The sequence below is a fragment of the Lampetra fluviatilis genome, chromosome 1 (assembly GCF_964198595.1).
Source record: "Lampetra fluviatilis chromosome 1, kcLamFluv1.1, whole genome shotgun sequence".
In the NCBI taxonomy this organism is placed as follows: domain Eukaryota; kingdom Metazoa; phylum Chordata; class Hyperoartia; order Petromyzontiformes; family Petromyzontidae; genus Lampetra; species Lampetra fluviatilis.
In genome coordinates, this window is record NC_136275.1 from 30,227,950 (window position 1) to 30,248,055 (window position 20,106).

Genomic DNA, 20,106 nt, shown 5'->3' on the forward strand with positions numbered 1-20,106 from the left:
AGAAAAACGCATGTTAAAAATGTTATAAATTGATTTGCATTTTAATGAGGGAAATAAGTATTTGACCCCTCTGCAAAACATGACTTAGTACTTGGTGGCCAAACCCTTGTTGGAAATCACAGAGGTCAGACCAAGTTTGCACACATCTCAGGAGGGATTTTGTCCCACTCCTCTTCGCAGATCTTCTCCAAGTCATTAAGGTTTCGAGGCTGACGTTTGGCAACTCGAACCTTCAGCTCCCTCCACAGATTTTCTATGGGATTAAGGTCTGGCGACTGGCTAGGCTACTCCAGGACCTTAATGTGCTTCTTCTTGAGCCACTCCTTTGTTGCCTTGGCCGTGTGTTTTGGGTCATTGTCATGCTTCAAAACCCATCCACGACCCATTTTCAATGCCCTGGCTGAGGGAAGGAGGTTCTCACCCAAGATTTGACGGTACATAGCCCCGTCCATCGTCCCTTTGATGCGGTGAAGTTGTCCTGTTTTCTTGGTGATAATGGTCCCAGCTGCCTTGAGATCATTGACAAGATCCTCCCGTGTAGTTCTGGGCTGATTCCTCACCGTTCTCATGATCATTGCAACTCCACGAGGTGAGATCTTGCATGGAGCCCCAGGCCGAGGGAGATTGACAGTTCTTTTGTGTTTCTTCCATTTGCGAATAATCGCACTAACTGTTGTCACCTTCTCACCAAGCTGCTTGGTGGTGGTCTTCTAACCCATTCCAGCCTTGTGTAGGTCTACAATCTTGTCCCTGACATCCTTGGAGAGCTCTTTGGTCTTGGCCATGGTGGAGAGTTTGGAATCTGATTGATTGGTTGCTTCTGTGAACATGTGTCTTTTATACAGGTAACAAGCTGAGATTAGGAGCACTCCCTTTAAGAGTGTGCTCCTAATCTCAGCTCGTTACCTGTATAAAAGACACCTGGGATCCAGAAATCTTTCTGATTGAGAGAGGGTCAAATACTTATCTCCCTCATAAAAATGCAGATCAATTTATAACATTTTTGACATACGTTTTTCTGGATTTTGTTGTTATTCTGTCTCTCACTGTTCAAATAAACCTACCATTAAAATTATTGACTGATCATTTCTATGTCAGTGGGCAAATGTACAAAATCAGCAGGGGATCAAATACTTTTTTCCCCTCACTGTACAGAGAGAACGTGCAATCTCTAAATATACAGGCATCAGGGTCAGGATCGAACCCCCGACCTCCTGTATACCAGGGGAGGTAGTTAACATCTCGAGGGGAGCTGCGACCCAGCGGTTAGTGTGCTGCACTATAATCCCGAGCAGCTAAAACAAATCCCGAGCAGAGTTAAATTTCCAGCCATGGCTAACATCAGCGGTGAGTGATATCTGAACAGGTTCATGAACGTGGCTTTGTGATGCTGTCATTGTGCCCTGAGCGCCGAACCCTCGTGTGGCTACCATGCGTGGAGCTCCGATTGTAAGTGGACTGGCATCAGCGTGTCCTCACAGTAGGAAGCATTGCATGGAGTGTCCACTGAAATTTTGTTATGCCCAGATTTTAGCTGGGAATGACCAGATTGCGTCTGAAAAAAAGCGAAAAGCTCAGTGTGCTTTACCTGGTAAGATTAAACATTATTTAGTTTTATTTGTATATATATTTTAAGTTATTTGTTTACCTTTCCTATACTTTGCACTCCTTTCATGTTTTTGTTTTGTTTGTTGTTGTAACGATGTGGATCTGCCCCCTACTGGACATTTGATGAAAAGAGTTTTATAGCTCATCGGATTCCTCCAGTATCAATACAAAATGTAATTCTGACTGTAAATCTGGCTGAAACTTCTCACTTTGTTATTTCTTGATCACGGTTTGGCTCCAACCAGAAGTAACCACACCTGACCTGGTGTCATTGTATACTAGGAATGTTCTCTATGGGTGCCGGCACGTACGTGAGTTGCTCTGTTTAACTTTTGTCGTTTTAACTTTTTTTTAAATCGCGATATTATCGCAACTGAACCACCTTGTCTTGTCATGAGATGAAGAAATTTACCAAATGGACCTCTTACAGCGAGCCATGTCAGAGAACGTTCCCGGGGAGAGATAACTCATCTTCTCAGGTCACCTCAGAATGCCGATTTACACAAGGCAGGAGGCTGGCACAGTCGAATCCTTTAAAGCAAATGTAAAATACATTGGTTGTTCGAGTTAGGATATATTTAAACTGGACATTAGGCCGGTGACCTTATGAGTTTTACTGTAAACTGCCCCGAGATGCAACTTGCACACCGCATCAGAGCAAACTCTGTTGCTTTGTGCTCGGTGTGTGCGCTTTATACTCTCTATAAAAAAAGTCATTGTTCTGTGTCACTCAACTCTTATGTCCTGGAATAGGCGCGAGTTAAATTAAGTACCGAATTTAATAACGGTTGCTTTTGTGAGCAGTCAACGGCTATCATATCATGACAACCGAGAGCCCGGTTTATTCACGGTCGGGCTGAACCCAGATTTCAAATCAGGTCTCAGCCATGGGAGCTCAATTTTATGACATCGTATTCACTCCCCTGAGCCAGCTGGACATCTCCTCGTGACTGCGTGTATTTTATTTTTTGTAGTGTTCGACACCAGCTATGTTAACTTATAAATTCAGGTCATCACCGTGAAATTGTCAAAACCCATGGTCAATAAGCCTTCAACTTCAAACAGGGCTCATATGCAAAAACACCTATGCCTTGGACGTGATCAGCTAGCATGACAGGATATTTAGATGCACCGTGCACGTATGTTTTGACATCATATCAATGACAATTAGTTATGCGCGTGAGTAGTTCTGTGTGTGAGTTGTATATGAACTGTTTGTCAAGACATATTGCATTTTCAAATAAGAGTTTAATTGTTAGGAAATGGTATGTGAAAGCTTCTAGCGATGCAATACACATTGTTGCACACGGAGGGCTCGATCAATACGTTGAAATTTGTCATATCTGCAACTTAACAGAGGCATGCATTTGCTGTGCGCTCTGCCGCTCGGGGTGGATAATATTCCTCATTAGGATGCACATCACGCGTGCATATCATAGCTGCGGGTGTAATGCAGAACAGCCTGCCCAATTATTCAGTCAGTCTCGCTTAATGACTAGTGTTGTATTTGACACTCTAACCCTCTCAGATCATTCCCTTGAGCATTGTTTCATTTAACATCTACACGAGATACTCTAGGTTTTCTTCATTTCAGTTTTATTTGAATCTCGTTTTTATTTTTTTAATTAGTTATTTTTTTCCCTCCCCAAATTGTGCTGCTGTTGGACGTCATGTCACGTGCAGAAGAATCCTTGAGGAAATCTCGCAGCGTGTGTGCTCTGTATGGTCAGAAAATATCGACAGTAGGGATTTTTTAAACCAGGATTTTGCCAACAAAAACATTCTTACAAGTGGCCTGATTATCTCTAAAAATGGCTATGCAATGCAATCGTTGCATAGGGGTCAACATTTTTTTTTCAGGACTGGAGTTGATCCAAATTGAGTGTAAAACCAAATTTACCGATTATTTTTTTTAGTGCAGTCATCGGCTCAACGTCACCCATAATACTTTAGTAATGACGTCTGCAGCAATTCCCATACCGCAGTCTAACACTGAATCTAAAGCGTTCTCTATCTTGTGTAAATAATGAGATTGCTCTGCTACTTCCGAAGCAGGCTTCCGGCAAGAAACGTGCAGGGTGTGTATGATTGGCATTCCAGTAGAGGAATCACCCGCTATAAATTTCCGCATTATGCATTTTTGCAGGCCATGGTGGCGGGTGTTAACTGCCGACACTGACGACTGTATATTTGTAGTTTGCATGTTCTCCCTGTGGTTACGTGGATTTTTATTTCCAGGCCCTTCAGTGTTTTCCTCCACATTTAGAAACATGAATTTTAGTATATTTGGCTGCTAGACATGTACACACGAATAGCCACTTCCTTAAGCTATCATTTGTAGCCAGGTCACCTTCTAAAAAAGAGTGATATAGCTCAGCGGGCCTTTCCTGGTAAGTGTCAAAATATAAGAATAGGGTTTTCCCTCTTTTTTCTGGCAACAAAACAGGTGTTTAGATGTTTAAACACTAAACTGTAACCTTTTACAAGGAATCATGTCTGCATTAACCACAGATACGTGTGGTGAAAATACGAACAAAAGACAATGCATATACTGTATCACAAGTATCTGTGGTTAATGCAGACATGATTCCTTGCAAAAGGTTTCAGTTTGGTGTTTTAACATCTTAACACAACTGCTTTGTTGCCAGAAAAAAGGGGACACCCTATTCTTATAAAAAAAACTGTTTAAATATTTAACAGTTTCGCTTTTACGTTGCTGATTTATTATGGAACATATTTGTTTATAGGTGTAATGTTTGGAATATTAAAAAAAATTGCGTGAAGAATTTTTCGCACACAATCATGTCTAAGGGACATTAGAGTTCGCTTTAAGTAATTTTGGGTAGCATATCCCAGGAACCCGTATCCCTTACGTACAGCGGGGAATCGCTATATTCATGTTGATATTGCCAAATTAGCTACTTTATCAAGCAGAGGGGGTGACATATATCGAACTTGATACCTCGTGCTGTGTGCTTTCACTATTAAAATGTGTCAACAATCAAAATAAAAAAACGCAATTGTCCTCATCAGCCTTGCACCTTTTTGTTGCCGCTCTGAGCACTGATATTGTAAAATATAACCAATCATTGTGCCTTTTTGCCGAACGAATACATTGTAAGGTCACACTCATTGCACACAAAGTGCTTTCCACAGATGAACGCGATACCTTGCTGATTTCATCAAATAATGTAAATCATCAAGCAAAGTCCAGTCATCCTCATAGTGGCTTTTGGCTGGCTATTGAACAAAGATGGTCACCGTATCGCGCGCTTTTGGATGCGTGTCTGCAGCTGTCAGGAACACTCTTCCTTCCGGTATTGGCAAGCCACTGGAGCTATGAACTTTTAAATCACCTAGATTGAAAACTCATTTCTTAATAACTGCTTTTTGTATTTAGTTTGTTGTCCTTTCCCCCGCACATCTGATTAGCACCGTTCGCCACATATGCTGCGAAATAATTTCAACAAACGTACATAATACCATTATGGGAAGTGTTGCCGCAACAGAGCTCTGCGCGGTGGTGTGGCTGTGCGGCGATTTCCGATTGAGCAGTTGGGATTATCGTTAGGGAGCACACTCACAGTCCCAACAACTTGCTCACTCCCTTCCAACATCTACAGTTTAAGCCCCCTCTCTATGCCAAAGGTGATTCCTCGCTCAATTAAGCACGGAGCTCTTGTTCATAGTCCTGAGACAGCGGTGGACACTCCACATTCCTATGGTGGGTGCGAGTCTCTCCGTTGACTTCAGCACAAAGTGTGGTACTCATTGTCACGAAACCAGAGGGATAATCGGCTGAGTCAATCCCCAACCAGGATTTTGACTCAAGTTTTTCTGTTTGTGAGCCACCTGACCAGGCATCTGTGGGTTTGTATTATTCGTCTGCACATGACTGAATAATTCATATTCGCCCAGCGAAGCTGTGCAGTATTTTTATTTCATTAATTCGTGTCTTTTGTGAGAAGCTACAAACTCGATCATTGTGGGAGTAACATTTAATTATTTAAATGAGTAGAGTGTTCCTAGCATGGTCCTGAGTATTTTCATTCCTGGCTGTAAACATTTCATCATTTCGATTTAAAGCTTTCGTGACTGCAGGGATTCATCTTCTTGGTTCTTTCGGTAAAGTCACGTAGAAGGGAAGTAATAAAATAATAAAAATAAAACAAAATAAAATAAAATAATATAATAAATTTTAGTTTATTATGTTTTATTTTTATTATTTTATTACTTCCCTTCTACGTGACTTTACCGAAAGAACCAAGAAGACATTTAATCATGTTTAGAGAAAAAAAGCACCACATTGGAAGCTGTCCAAGAGTGTCTGTGTACACTAGGACAGTGCAGATTTTTGTAGTTTTACAAGCATACTTTTGGTTGTGAGAACAGTTTTTTATTTACTGAGCTTAAACAATAATTGGAACAGTTAAACTCTTGTACACATGACAACATGATTTGTTTGGGGTTATACGACTGCAACATCTCGTGACCTAACCCAAAAATCAATTATGAATCAAATTATTGGCTGCGAAGAGCTACAGCATTGAATGTTGACGTGAAAAGCTTGACGCTTGTAGATTATAGAATGGAACTTGCCACGGTGGCGAGATGTTAACTCCCTCGCCTGGTATACAGCAGGTCGTGGGTTCGATCCCGACCATGACACCTGTATATTTGGAGTTTGTATGTTCTCCCCGTGGTCGCGTGGATTTTTATCCGGATCCTCTGGTTTCTTTTTTTCACATTTAGAAACATGCATTTATAGTATTTTGGGTGCCATGAATTTATACGTGATACGCTACTTCATTGAGATACCATTTATGGCCAAGTCACTCCTGAAAAAGATATACATATAGCTCAGTGGGCCTTTCTTGGTGAAAAGAAAATAGTTTTTAATAGTTTAACAGTGGCACAGCAGTTTGCGCACTGTGATTTGAACCTGGAAACCGGAATTTGATTCCCGACCCCCGGCTAACATCAGTCTTTATTTTTTCCCTTCACCAACCTGCACTGTCCAGCGTGGTTGAAATATGGTCAAACAACCATTCGATCAGCAGTAGATTGTCAAAAAGCCTGTAAGTTATTATTATTTTATTGTAAAATTATAACTGTTATTTTTTTGCTTTTCTGAACATGTCTATTCTTAGCATTTGCACACAACACATTGCAGTGCAGTGGTAAAGGTCAATGCTGTAAGCAAACACAACTCATTATTAGATTCCTGGCCATGCGTTGCCCCGGGGAGTGTTACTTATTATCGCCGATTGCGTGCTTTGTGAGCAATGGTGGTAGAATACTGCCCGTAGGTTGCATCTGCTATGGAGATTTTGATATAACGCCCAAACTGACAATTCAGGGCGGTATTACACAAACACATATATTTTTGTAGCCCAGAAATGATAGTTACTGCTGCTACAGCTGGAGGGAAGTGAGTATCAGAATCAGAATATTTATTTGTACTGGAGGAATCCGATGAGCAATACAGTTCTCTTTCACAGATGTCAAGTCGGGGCAGGTCAGAATGTTACAACAACAAACAATACAAAACCTGATCGGAGTGCAAATTATAATGAAACAAAATCAAATAACTAAAAAAATATACAAATAAAACACTAAACAATTTTTATCTTACTAGGCAATGTCAGCTATTCGCTTATTTATCATAGCTCAACGAGTGGCTTATTACGTGGAAATTTATAGCAGCAAAATTATCTAAATAATCTAAACGCATGTTTCTCAATGTGGAGGGAAAACCGGAGGAACCGGGGGAAAAAAATATCCATGCAACCATGGGAGGAGAGACTTGCAAACTGCAAATATACAGCAGGTGTCAGGGTCGCGATCGAACCCCCGACCTCCTGCAAACCAGGCGAGGTATTTATGCCAGCATCACTGTCCACATTTGCCAAACAAAAAAAATGTACCCTGAAAATTACTCAATTTGGATTACACACAGCAACATCGCCCCCTACTGTCAAACAACTGGAGACGATATCTATAGAACGCAGCAGTGCCTTTGTGATGGCTTCTCTGTGTCGTAAGAACAGCGTGACTACAACATGTACTCAATACTCACTATTATTATTATTAGTGATGTTAGGTTTGGTGATGGAAATCCTATCAGAACACAATTCACTGGTGTGGACAGCTGAATACGGAAAGGGCGTTTGAAGGTGGAAAACAAGAGACGCGTAGAATTCATTTCCTGCATTCCTTCTCCCGGACGGCGCTGTGTAGGCAGCGCAATGGTCGATTTCACTGCAAAATACTCCACCATGGCAAGGTGGGAATTGTGACGATGATAATAATAGCATGGACATGCATATGTTCTCAATTATGAATTATGACTATTATTGAGACATTGTCGCTGTTTGCTTTATTACACCGGCGATCGCTTGTTGCTACAGAAATGCTGAGTGCAGATTGAAGGCTGTGATGGTTTAGGACGGCCGAGTTCCCCTGGCGCGTATCGTAGTCACGATTATTTGTCTCATGTAAACACATTTCTCATCTTCGCGTAGAGTTAGTCACAGACCCTTATTAACAATTATCACACGTCCCATTATCCCCCCTTTCATTGGCTGTTCTGTTGGCATGGTAGAGAGCGGCAGTGTTCCTCTGCTTGGCTCCCTGCCTTTCGTTATCGCAAAGAAGCGTCAGGTTTTACACAAAAGACCGTCTCCAAGGAAACAGGGATAATTCCCTCTATTTATGGGCAAAACTAACATGCATTGACCTGCTGTACATGTAAACTAGACTACGTGTATAGCATGAGAAGTCGGCTGAACGTTAAAATGCACATGCCTTTAATCTTCGGGCCTTATGTTTTGTGTTAGCAGTGCAAAGGCTCTCTTTCTGCCCATTCTCTAAATGAGCATGCTGTTCCACTAGGGAGAGATTGTAACTACCTCGCCTGGTATACAGGAGGTTGTGGGTGCGATCTTGACCCTGAGGCTTGTATATTTGGAGTTTGCGTGTTCTCCCTATGGTCGCGTGGATTTTTCTCCGGGCCCTGCGGTTTTTTCCTCCACATTTAGAAACATGCGTTTAGAGTTTTCGGATACTATACATTTCCAAATGATAAGTAACTTAATTAAGCAATCATTTCTGGCCAGGTCGGTTCTGAAAACAAAGCGCTATATAGCTCAGTTGGCATTACCTGGAAAAATAAATAATGATTTAGTTTATAGTTTAGAGAGCCCTGAGAGTTCATCTTCAACCCGGTTCACCGGACAGGAAATCCCACGCTTTTTGAGCTTGGTGTCACATGAACATCAACAGACCGTGAATCACTCCTGAAAACCACCTACTCCAGATATCCGTGGGGCACGTGATGTGGCATGGTCTGTAATGCTGCATTTTCACGTTCGTTGTAAAGGAGAACCGAGCCGTGCCGGGCAGTAACAGGTATGGCCTAGCACAGCTCGTCTCTCATTGCGACGCTTACACGAGCCTAGTGGCTCTGTAAGCTCAACCCCTCCATTCCGTCCCTGTTGTGGCCTCATCCCTTCCCGTATGCAGATGGAGAGAAGTGATTGCATGGAAAACAGATATTTAACAAGGTTTTATACGTGCCTAGGTTAGTTTTACACTATCCCAAGATAACATCTATTATTCCTGTAATCGATGCCGTGTCTGTTTTCCAAATTGATAGAGTGACATCAAGAAGGGTGGCCCGGCTTTAAGAGTGCAGCTCCCTTAACAAATGAACCTTCGATTAGCATGGTTGGCTACCTACGGTGCGAAAGAGGTTCAACATACATGCAAAACGAGCCACGAGGCCCACTAAAAGCTCAGTAAGGCTGCAACCAGGCCAAGTAACCAGGCCAAGCCAATTTTTCCAATTCAAAAACTGTGCCACCTTGCTTTGAAGTAACCATCTGGAATGTAGCGTGAGCGACCACAGTAGAGAACGTGACATTAGAAGTCTCACACTTGCTTAGCACATGTTCCATTAATTACCATCTACAAAGACTAATTGGTGTTGATAATAACTAGATTTGATATACATTTAATTATAATTGCTCTACATCGCAGCGTGTGTTTTACGTGGCGTACTGCGGCCTTGGGGGGTGCAAACGGTGGCTTAGGAATCGTTCAGACAAACCAGAAACATCCCCTCTCTTGACTGGGCACGCTTGTGCCTGTGAGCGAGTTTGACTGAGCCGAGAGCTTGTATGTCTTGCACGTGTGCGCGTGTCCAGAAACGGGCGGGCCGACCTTCACCATCGCCAAATCCATTTGGCTGCTGTGGGCCCTCGTCTTCAACAACTCCGTGCCGGTGGAAAACCCACGTGGCACCACCAGCAAATTCATGGTGTCCGTCTGGGCCTTCTTTGCCGTCATATTCCTGGCCAGCTACACGGCCAACCTGGCCGCCTTCATGATCCAGGAGGAGTACGTGGAGCAAGTGTCCGGCCTCAGCGACAACAAGGTGAGGACACGCTGGTTCAGTCAGGGCTTTTATTCTTCTTCCTCTTCTTCTTGGCATACAGCTGATGTTAGATGCAGAGCAACAACTATAATTTCACATTCAGGTGGTTAAGCCCAGATAACCGCGTCCGGAGCAGCAAGCGGAGTGTATCGCTGTGATGTCTCCTTTGTATTTGTGGATCGGGGCATTGTGTTGTTATATGTTGCATGGCCTGTTCTGGACGACTGCAGTCACACACTGGATAGAGTTTACGTTTCCATTTGCGCATCAAATTGAAGATGGCAGCCTTCAGGCAGCCCACTCTGTTAAGTAAAAAATCACAACGAATACCATCGATGTGGTCTCTAGAGCAACAACACAAGTTTGTTCGTACAACTCACACACTGTGTCCCACTACAGGTGTGGTGATACAACTGCCCAGAGGATTCGATTAATTGTTATAATTGAAGTCGCGACTACGGAGCCTGGTGGTTCGGCAGTCGGTTGCGAGTTCATATCTATCTCTCGGAAAGCTTCTTTGAATGTCTCTGTGGATCGCTTTGGTGACAGCTTGTCAGATCTGACGCCCTTCTCTTTCCGTGTTTTGGTACTTCATGTCATCTCTTTGTGGCCGTTCCATGTTTGTCAATGTTTCATTATTATTTATGAACACTTTTTCTCATATAGGTCCTGGTTTGCGAGAGCGGGTGACTGCTACAATTTTTACTAAATCAAATTTATTTTCATAGTCTGCAAAGGCTAGATGCAACGGGTATTTTTAATTGATTGGTGTTTTCCAGAATGTTACGAATAGTATGTATGCGGTTGATGGTAGAAAAACCTTTCCTAAATCCAGCTTAACCTAATTAGTAACAAAAATATGTATTTTTTTTAAAGCTAGTCTTAACTGATTATGATGAAAAGAAAACAAATATCAAAAATCACGCACGCAGCACACTTATTTTGCTACTGTTTCTAAATCGGTGCAACGGTATTGATGAGCAGGAGTGAGTCAGAGATATCTGAAGCACAATACATTCGTCTAAATGGTGGGAGAAATTACCCCAATACCGTATGCATCAAATAAAATAGACTCGCGATGCAGCAGCGAAAGCTTAACCACAGCCCGGCTCAAGGCCGAATCGACCGCCGTGCCAATGTACAACTATGACGGCCGTGGTGGTGGACTGGGCTCGCGAGAATTCGCTCATTTTTAGACCGAGCTGCCAGCAGCTAAACTATTTAAAAAAACATGTTTTATTGTACCAGGTAATGCCCACAGCCATATGCTATTTTTTTAAGAAGGGACCTGGCCACAAGTGATAGTTCAACGAAGTGGTTTATCATTGTGTGGAAATGTATAGCAGGCAAGCCGGGGCATGCAGTAAAAGCCTCACCTGCGGAGCAGACCCCTCGCCTAACAGCAGAGAGCAGGAGGAGAAATCCCGCCACAAACGCTGACAGTGCTGATTAGAGAGCGGAGCTTGGGAGAATGTAGCTCTGGGCAAGTACGAAGCGTAATAAAGTGTTTCACGAGAAGCTTGACCCTGCTACCCCTCACGTCGCCGAATCCCATGCATGAGCGGCTGAAAGAGAAGCCATATTCAGGGCGTGCAGCACCAGAAATTGCTAAATATCCTGTGGATAACAAAGCAACCCTGCGTTAGTTTTCTGCAATCTGCAAGGTTGATGCAATTTTACCGTCCAGTGAATAATATCCATGCAATTCCAAATTAAATTGGAGTAAAAAGGGAAATATTTTAGAACTTTCAATATTTACAAATAACAATGTAAAATTGGTAACCTTTGTTATTAACACTCTTTAAAAAAAAATTATAAAACGTAAAAAAAACATTTAGAAGCCCAAGATATTAGGAAATGGTATTTGTTGCCCTCTTGCCCGACACATTAGCCTATAATGTGTCTCTAACAAAGCACTGTTAATGATTTAGAAACAAAAGATATAGATTCCTGGTGGAGTATATTGATGAAATTTACATGACCACTTTAAATAAAACCACATGTTTCTAAATAGTTAGTTTTTGTATTTTATTTTTGACCCGGTTGTGACGAAATGCCATTTTTTAAAAATAAAAATGTATGCTTCACAATTGTGAAGCGTTGCAGATGGAAAATTATTGAGTGGAGTGAAAATTCAAAAGACTGGAGGGTATGCAAGGTTTGTGTTTTAATCATTTTCCCTAAAATGCTCAAATGGGCATTGAGGTAGTGCTCATCTACTGTGTGCAGCCCTGAGACAGTCGTTACAATTCTACAGTGAGGGAAAAAAGCATTTGATCCCCTACTGATTTTGTACGTTTGCCCACTGACAAAGAAATGATCAGTCTATAATTTTAATGGTAGGTTTATTTGAACAGTGAGAGACAGAATAACAACAACAAAATCCAGAAAAACGCATGTCAAAAATGTTATAAATTGATTTGCATTTTAATGGGGGAAATAAGTATTTGACCCCCTCTCAATCAAAAAGATTTCTGGCTCCCAGGTGTCTTTTATACAAATAACGAGCTGAGATTAGGACCACACTCTTAAAGGGAGTGCTCCTAATCTCAGCTTGTTAAATGTATAAAAGACACCTGTTCACAGAAGCAATCAATCAATCAGATTCCAAACTCTCCACCATGGCAAAGACCAAAGAGCTATCCAAGGATGTCAGGGACAAGATTGTATACCTACACAAGGCTGGAATGGGCTACAAGACCATTGCCAAGCAGCTTGGTGAGAAGGTGACAACAGTTGGTGCGATTATTTGCAAATGGAAGAAACACAAAAGAACTGTCAATCTCCCTCGGCCTGAGGCTCCATGCAAGATCTCACCTCGTGGAGTTGCAATGATCATGAGAACGGTGAGGAATCAGCTCAGAACTACACGGGAGGATCTTGTCAATGATCTCAAGGCAGCTGGGACCATAGTCACCAAGAAAACAGTTGGTAACACACTACACCGTGAAGGACTGAAATCCTGCAGCGCCCACAAGGTCCCCCTGCTCAAGAAGTTTGCCAATGAACATCTGAATGATTCAGAGGACAACTGGGTGAAAGTGTTGTGGTCAGATGAGACCAAAATGGAGCTCTTTGGCATCAACTCAACTCGCCGTGTTTGGAGGAGGAGGAATGCTGCCTATGACCCCAAGAACACCATCCCCACCGTCAAACATGGAGGTGGAAACATTACGCTTTGGGGGTGTTTTTCTGCTAAGGGGACAGTACAACTTCACCGCATCAAAGGGACGATGGACGGGGCCATGTACCGTCAAATCTTGGGTGAGAACCTCCTTCCCTCAGCCAGGGCATTGAAAATCGGTCGTGGATGGGTATTCCAGCATGACAATGACCCAAAACACACGGCCAAGGCAACAAAGGAGTGGCTCAAGAAGAAGCACATTAAGGTCCTGGAGTGGCCTAGCCAGTTTCCAGACCTTAATCCCATATAAAATCTGTGGAGGGAGCTGAAGGTTCGAGTTGCCAAACGTCAGCCTCGAAACCTTAATGACTTGGAGAAGATCTGCAAAGAGGAGTGGGACAAAATCCCTCCTGAGATGTGTGCAAACCTGGTGGCCAACTACAAGAAACGTCTGACCTCTGTCATTGCCAACAAGGGTTTTGCCACCAAGTACCAAGTCATGTTTTGCAGAGGGGTCAAATACTTATTTCCCTCATTAAAATGCAAATCAATTCATAACATTTTTCACATGCGTTTTTCTGGATTTTGTTGTTGTTATTCTGTCTCTCACTGTTCAAATAAACCTACCATTAAAATTATAGACTGATCATTTCTTTGTCAGTGGGCAAACGTACAAAATAATCAGCGGATCAAATACTTTTTTCGCTCACTGTAGCTCAGTGGGCCTTACCTGGTAAAATAAAAAATAGTTGATAATTGTTTTTTTACCCTTCTATCTGGCAACAAATCTGACGCCAAAAGGCGCCATCTGGTCCAACCCATGTGAGACTAGGCTCTAAGGAAAGCTGTCTCGGGTGTGGACCAATCAACTTCAAGGACAGTGCACATTATCAGAGTTATGTTTTTTGTTTGCATTATGACTACAGGTATTGTGGTCTATGCAAACATGACTCCTTGTAAAAAAAAGTGTCAGTTTTGTTGCCAGATAGAAGGGTAAAAAAAAACAATTATCATATTTTTTACAGGCAAATGAGGTTCCAATGGGGTAAAAAATACTGTTTAGTTTATTTAAGAATTGGTTTTCCCTTTCTGACAATAAAACAGGTGTTAAAATGTCAAAACACCAAACTGAAACCTTTTGCAAGGAATCATGTCTGCATTAACCACATATACTTGTGGTGAACATGTAAACACAAAAAACATGCTCTGGTAGTATATTCATTGTCTTTGAAACTGATTGGTCTACACCAGAGACAGCTTTCTTTAGAGCCTAGTCTCAATCAGTGTTAGACCAGAGGACGCCAAAAGGCGAACAGCACAAATAAAATGTTCACCGCAAGTACTGTGTGCGGTTAATGCAGACTTGATTCCTTGAAAAAGGTTTCAATTTGGTGTTTTAACATCTTAACACCTGTTTTATTGCAAGGAAGGGTAACACCTATTCCCTATTCTTATATTTTGATACTGGCAAGAGAGGTCAAATTAAGTTTTTAGTTTAGTTTGCTGGCAGGTGGGCATTTAAGCCTAGCCATGGCTTTGTGTGTTTTGCCATCAGCAATCTCCCAGCCTAAAATACCCCTCAGCCAGTGTGTCAGCGAGTGAGATGTGGCATTAGGGTCCCACCGTTTGGGCACAAGGGCCCAACTTTTGTGCTTACTGCCCCTTTATGCTTGCTTCTGTCTCTCCCTTACAGTTTCAGAAGCCGGATCAGCAGTCCCAGACATTTCGCTTTGGCACGGTGCCCAATGGCAGCACGGAGCGCAACATCCGAAACAACTACCCCGAGATGCATGCGTATATGTCCCGCTACAACCAGAAGAACGTGGCCGAGGCCTTGCGTAGCCTTAAGAAAGGGTAAGTGCAAGTTGGAGTGGGAGGCAGTTGCCATAGTTACCCGGGTTTGTTGTTGCCCACTCACGTCGCTATAATAAAGACTTGACTTGTTTAATTAAAAGAAAAGGGTAAGTGCAGCGAGTCCATGCGGGTATCGAGCATTTAAGCCACAAGCTTTAAAGTTAAGGACTGGGAATTTGAGACCAGGTGGTCCCCCTCTTCCTGCAAAGTCTAAAAATAAGAGGGATGGGTGAGGAGGTTGCGGGTACGTGGGAGACTGGGACGGGGCTAAAAGAGGGGCGGACCCCTCGACAGACGAGAGCAGGCGAACCTCGGAGCAAAGGCAGACCGATACCCATGCGTGTATATTATTTGATTTGTAGAATGTTGCTTTACCCGCCCCTCTCCCCTGCCCGTCCTATCCCCGGTATTCCCATACTATGCTGATTTATCCCCCCCCTTCCCCACCCCCCACCAACCCCATAAAAATCCTCACAGTTCCCCCTACGTGGGATCCCCCTCCCCCACGTGATTGGGACTAACAGCACCCCCCCCCCCCCCCCCGAACGATTTCACCTGTCCTAATGACTCTGTCCTCGACGCACCGGGCAGAAATTCCCGTGGATTTGTTTGCCCCCCCCGTCCCCACGCTCGCCAATTGAACAGCGACAACGTGTTGTACCAGGCCCATGTTTTTTTTGCAAATAAAAACAATCAAAGGGGGCTAAGTTCCGCTGGGTATAAAGCATGGAGGTGCGACAAAGGTCTTGCACCTACCTAGAACCTCGTAGAAAGCTCGCTGTGATCGCTCCATTCCGCTTTGCTGAGCATACAGGAGAAGTCTGAGGTTCACGGGCAGCCGAGGATAGCGGCAGCCTTCCAATGCCACGAAGCGTAGAGGCTTTGGAGAATTGGGGTGAAAGCGAAAAGCGCTTATTACCCTAGGATTCCGACTTCATTTTGTGATGCTGCATAACGGCAGCAGTGACACAGTGGTTAGAGCACTGCCCATATTAGGGGCGGGTGACATGTGAACTTTTTCGGTGATCCCACACTTGACCAATTGCGTTGACTTGTGTGGTGAAGTATGGTCAAAGAACGTCCCATGACAGACACAGCATGGGTAGGCCTTCATCTAATAGTGGAATGGCAAAGGGCTGTGGGTAACTATTGTTATTGTTATGTCATTTAGAAAGTTGCTTGTTCACATTTGTATGGAAATGCAAAGCAAAGTTTCTGAATCGTTTTTATGTTTGACTTTTGTGATTTGGGTGACTCAGGGTTACTCGTTTACAAACGAGACAATGCTCCGTCGAGTTCTCACCCCGGTTAAACAAAATGAACTTAGTTGTTTTTAACCGAAACAATCGCCAAACTTTACAACAACAAATAAAACACCGCGTCTATGACTGCAGCAAGCTGGACGCGTTCATCTACGACGCCGCGGTGCTCAACTACATGGCGGCCAAGGACGAGGGGTGCAAGCTGGTGACCATCGGCAGCGGCAAGGTGTTCGCCACCACGGGCTACGGCATCGCGCTGCAGAAGAGCTCCAAGTGGAAGCGGTCCATTGACCTGGCCCTGCTGCAGTTCTTTGGCGACGGTGAGTTCCGCTGCTTGTCCGTCGCATTTTGTATCTCACGACGTGCAAAGTGCTTGCCACAAATGAGCCACAAATAAACCACGATACCTTGCTGATCTCGTCAAGGTAGCATAAACCATCATTACGTGAACTCCGGGTCACCTTGCAGCAGCAGCGGCTTTTGGCTGGCTATCTAACAAAGACGATCACTGCATCGCGCGCTTTTAGATGCATTTCTGCGGCCGTCTGGAACGCTATTCCTTCCGATGTTAGGAAGCCAACAGGAGCTATGCACTTTTATATAATCTATATTGAAAACTAATATCTTTAGAATTTATTTTCGTGTTTAGTTTATTGTCCTTAACTCGCACACTTGGTAATGTATGGTGTGAAATAAGTTCAACATACATAAGTCCAATCATTTGCCTGTGTTTATATTCACAGGACTAAAATTAATTCCACTACTGATATCGATTACTCCACCGATGTTGAGCGCTCGGGTCTACCAGTCACCCCATCTATATTATGCTCTACCACCAGACTGCAGGTCCTAAGAACACACTCACTCACAAGATCATTCACTCAACCAATCACTCACCCACTCACTCACTGGCTCACCAACTAATCCTCTCACCAAACTGCAAATCACGAAACTTCTCTTTCTGCTGTTTATCTCACACTGCTCCACTTTGCTTAATTCATAAAATGTGTTACACTCTTATTTATTACAACTTTGAAAGTGTTGTTTGTTCCTGGATGCTTGATGTTTTGAGCCTTTGGTCCTGTGCTCAGAAACCGTGTAACAAAAAAAACCCTCCTTCAATACATTCATTAATTTCATCATCTTCAACAGCCATGATCACGCCAAGTGCTCCAAGGTTGAGTGAAGGCCTCCCTCTCCTCTTCGTCACCATCCATCATGTATGTATGTGTATGTTGAACTTCTTTCGCACCGTGCGTAGCTAACTGTGCTAATCAAAGGTGCGGGGGAAGGACAACAAACTAAACACAAAAAGCAGTTCTAAAGAAATTCTTTTTCAATCTACATTTAAGAGTGCATAGCTCCAGTGGCTTCCTAATATCGGAAGGAAGAGCATTTCAGACGGCTGCAGAAATGCATCTGAAAGCGCGCAATGCAAATGACCACCTTTGTTTGATGACCAGCCAAAGCTGCCGAATGGATGACCGGAGTTCGCGTGATGGTTTACGTTCCTTGACGAGATCACCATGGTATTGTGGCTCATTTATGGCAAGCACTGTGTAATGAGTGCGACCTTACGTATTCGTTCGGCAACCGAAAGCCAATGCAGCTCGGCGAGCAGTGGACGGACATGGTCAGATCTTGCAGTACTCATCACGATACGTGGCAAAAATAATTTTGTACACGCTGCAGGTTGGTAATGGTCTTGGGATGACATAATCCGTCTCGCTCCTGCACATGAACTAATCCCCTGGTGCCATCCACGTAGCTATCATCCTCTTGGGAACATTTAATCCCCTTGGCTGCCATTTGGTAAACCAATCTCAACCATTGACCATCATCCCTGCTGGCCATGTGATCTTCCCACACCCCCACTTGCTGTTCCTAACACTCTTTCTGTCTCGGAGTATGATTCTGGGCACACCGTTCAGCTTGTTTCATTTTCTTTGGCAGTCTCCGTGTTACTGATCTATATGTCATAGCAGATTACAAACGCTCTTATTTAGGCACCTTGTTATGTCGCTTCACGTTATGAACATCAGGTTGCCAAAAGTGCTCGAACATGCTCTTTGTCATCAGCAAATCTCAGGTGATTATATTTTCTAAAATTATTTTGTATGCCTGTATTTATCCAATCCATTTGAAGGACAACATACATGAATAATGTTGGCGACAGCGTATCCCTTACCGGATTTGTAATTTGTGATGAGAGAGGGGGGAGCTGGGTGAGAGATGTAGAGAGGCGTGCTGAGAGAGGATGCGGTGAGAGTGGGGACAGCTGGGTGAGAGAGAGGAGAGATCAGGGTAGGAGGGGGGAGAGCAAGGTGGGAGAGAGGGGAGAGCAGGGTAGGAGAGAGCAGGGTAGGAGGGGGGGGGCAGGGTGGGAGAGAGCAGGGTAGGGGAGTGGGAAGAGTGGGTAGGAGAGAGGGGAGAGGAAGGTAGGGAAGGGGGGAGAGGAAGGTAGGGGAGTGGGGAGAGCAAGGTAGGGGAGTGGGGAGAGCAAGGTAGGGGAGTGGGGAGAGTGGGTAGGGGAGTGGGGAGAGAAGGTAGGGGAGTGGGGAGAGGAAGGTAGGCGAGTGGGGAGAGGAAGGTAGGGGAGTGGGGAGAGAAAGGTAGGGGAGTGGGGAGAGGAAGTTAGGGGAGTGGGGAGAGTGGGTAGGGGAGTGGGAAGAGCAAGGTAGGGGAGTGGGGAGAATGGGTAGGGGAGTGGGGAGAACAAGGTAGGGGAGTGGGGAGAGTGGGTAGGAGAGTGGGGAGAGCAAGGTAGGGGAGTGGGGAGAGTGGGTAGGAGAGTGGGGAGAGGAAGGTAGGGGAGTGGGGAGAGTGGGTAGGAGAGTGGGGAGAGCAAGATAGGGGAGTGGGGAGAGTGGGTAGGAGAGTGGGGAGAGCAAGGTAGGGGAGTGGGGAGAGTGGGTAGGAGAGTGGGGAGAGCAAGGTAGGGGAGTGGGGAGAGTGGGTAGGAGGGTGGGGAGTGCAAGGTAGGGGAGTGGGGAGAGTGGGTAGGAGATTGGGGAGAGCAAGGTAGGCGAGTGGGGAGAGCAAGGTAGGGTAGTGGGGAGAGGAAGGTAGGGGAGTGGGGAGAGAAGGGGGAGAGAGAGTGACTCAAGCCCCCGGGTTTTGCGTGAGAAGGTCACTCAGACCGGGAGCTGGGTCGAGTTACCCTGGCGACGTGGCATGGCCCCCCAACTCCTACCCCAGACGGGGTGCACAGGGCCACCCAGTTCCCCCCTAACGTGCCACACATTTGCATAACTACAGCAACGCTGCGTTTCGGGCGTCCACTCTTTAATCCATTAATTTTTTTCGTAGATAAGAGGAGTCGATTGGAAAATTCATTATTGTATCCACGTTAATCTGCCGGTCTTGATTGGGCCCTTTTTTGTGACATTCACTTCCAGAAGGTACATCATTCCTCCTATTCCTATCTCTCGCTGGGCTTCTTTTTTCCCTGTCAATATTGTGGGTAACCCCATGGAGCAGTGCTTTACCAGCATTGCAGTCGCAATTGTAGTCACTTGAGTTTTGTTGTAGCAGTTAAAAATTGCCATCGAATTAATTAATTTGCTGATGTGACAATGCGGTTCCATCATCAGCAGCGTGAGTCGCGCCCCCTCCCCCCACTATGGCATAACCGAGCTGTGACGATTGGTTAGGGCATGGGGCAGCCTTCATTCCCAACCAATAGTTATACAATTACTGATGATGATACTTAGCACAAGTCACCCTATGTCTGTTCAATGTCTATGTAGCTTAATTTGTAATTGTACTGTGATCAGTCTGAGATAATCTGCCCGAGGCAAGGAGTTTACTACAGGGAATGT

At 44.3% G+C, this 20,106-nt stretch overlaps 1 protein-coding gene across 1 annotated transcript in view; it reads left to right on the forward strand.

Annotated features, from left to right (window-relative positions):
• Positions 1-20,106, forward strand: part of LOC144936141 (glutamate receptor ionotropic, NMDA 2C-like) — a 215,704-nt gene that overhangs the window by 187,008 nt on the left and 8,590 nt on the right. Inside the window, exons 9-11 of the mRNA XM_078863428.1 lie at positions 9,816-10,045; positions 14,863-15,023; positions 16,418-16,605. Of these exons, the coding sequence (XP_078719554.1) occupies positions 9,816-10,045; positions 14,863-15,023; positions 16,418-16,605 (579 nt within the window). The remainder of the gene's footprint in view (positions 1-9,815; positions 10,046-14,862; positions 15,024-16,417; positions 16,606-20,106) is intronic.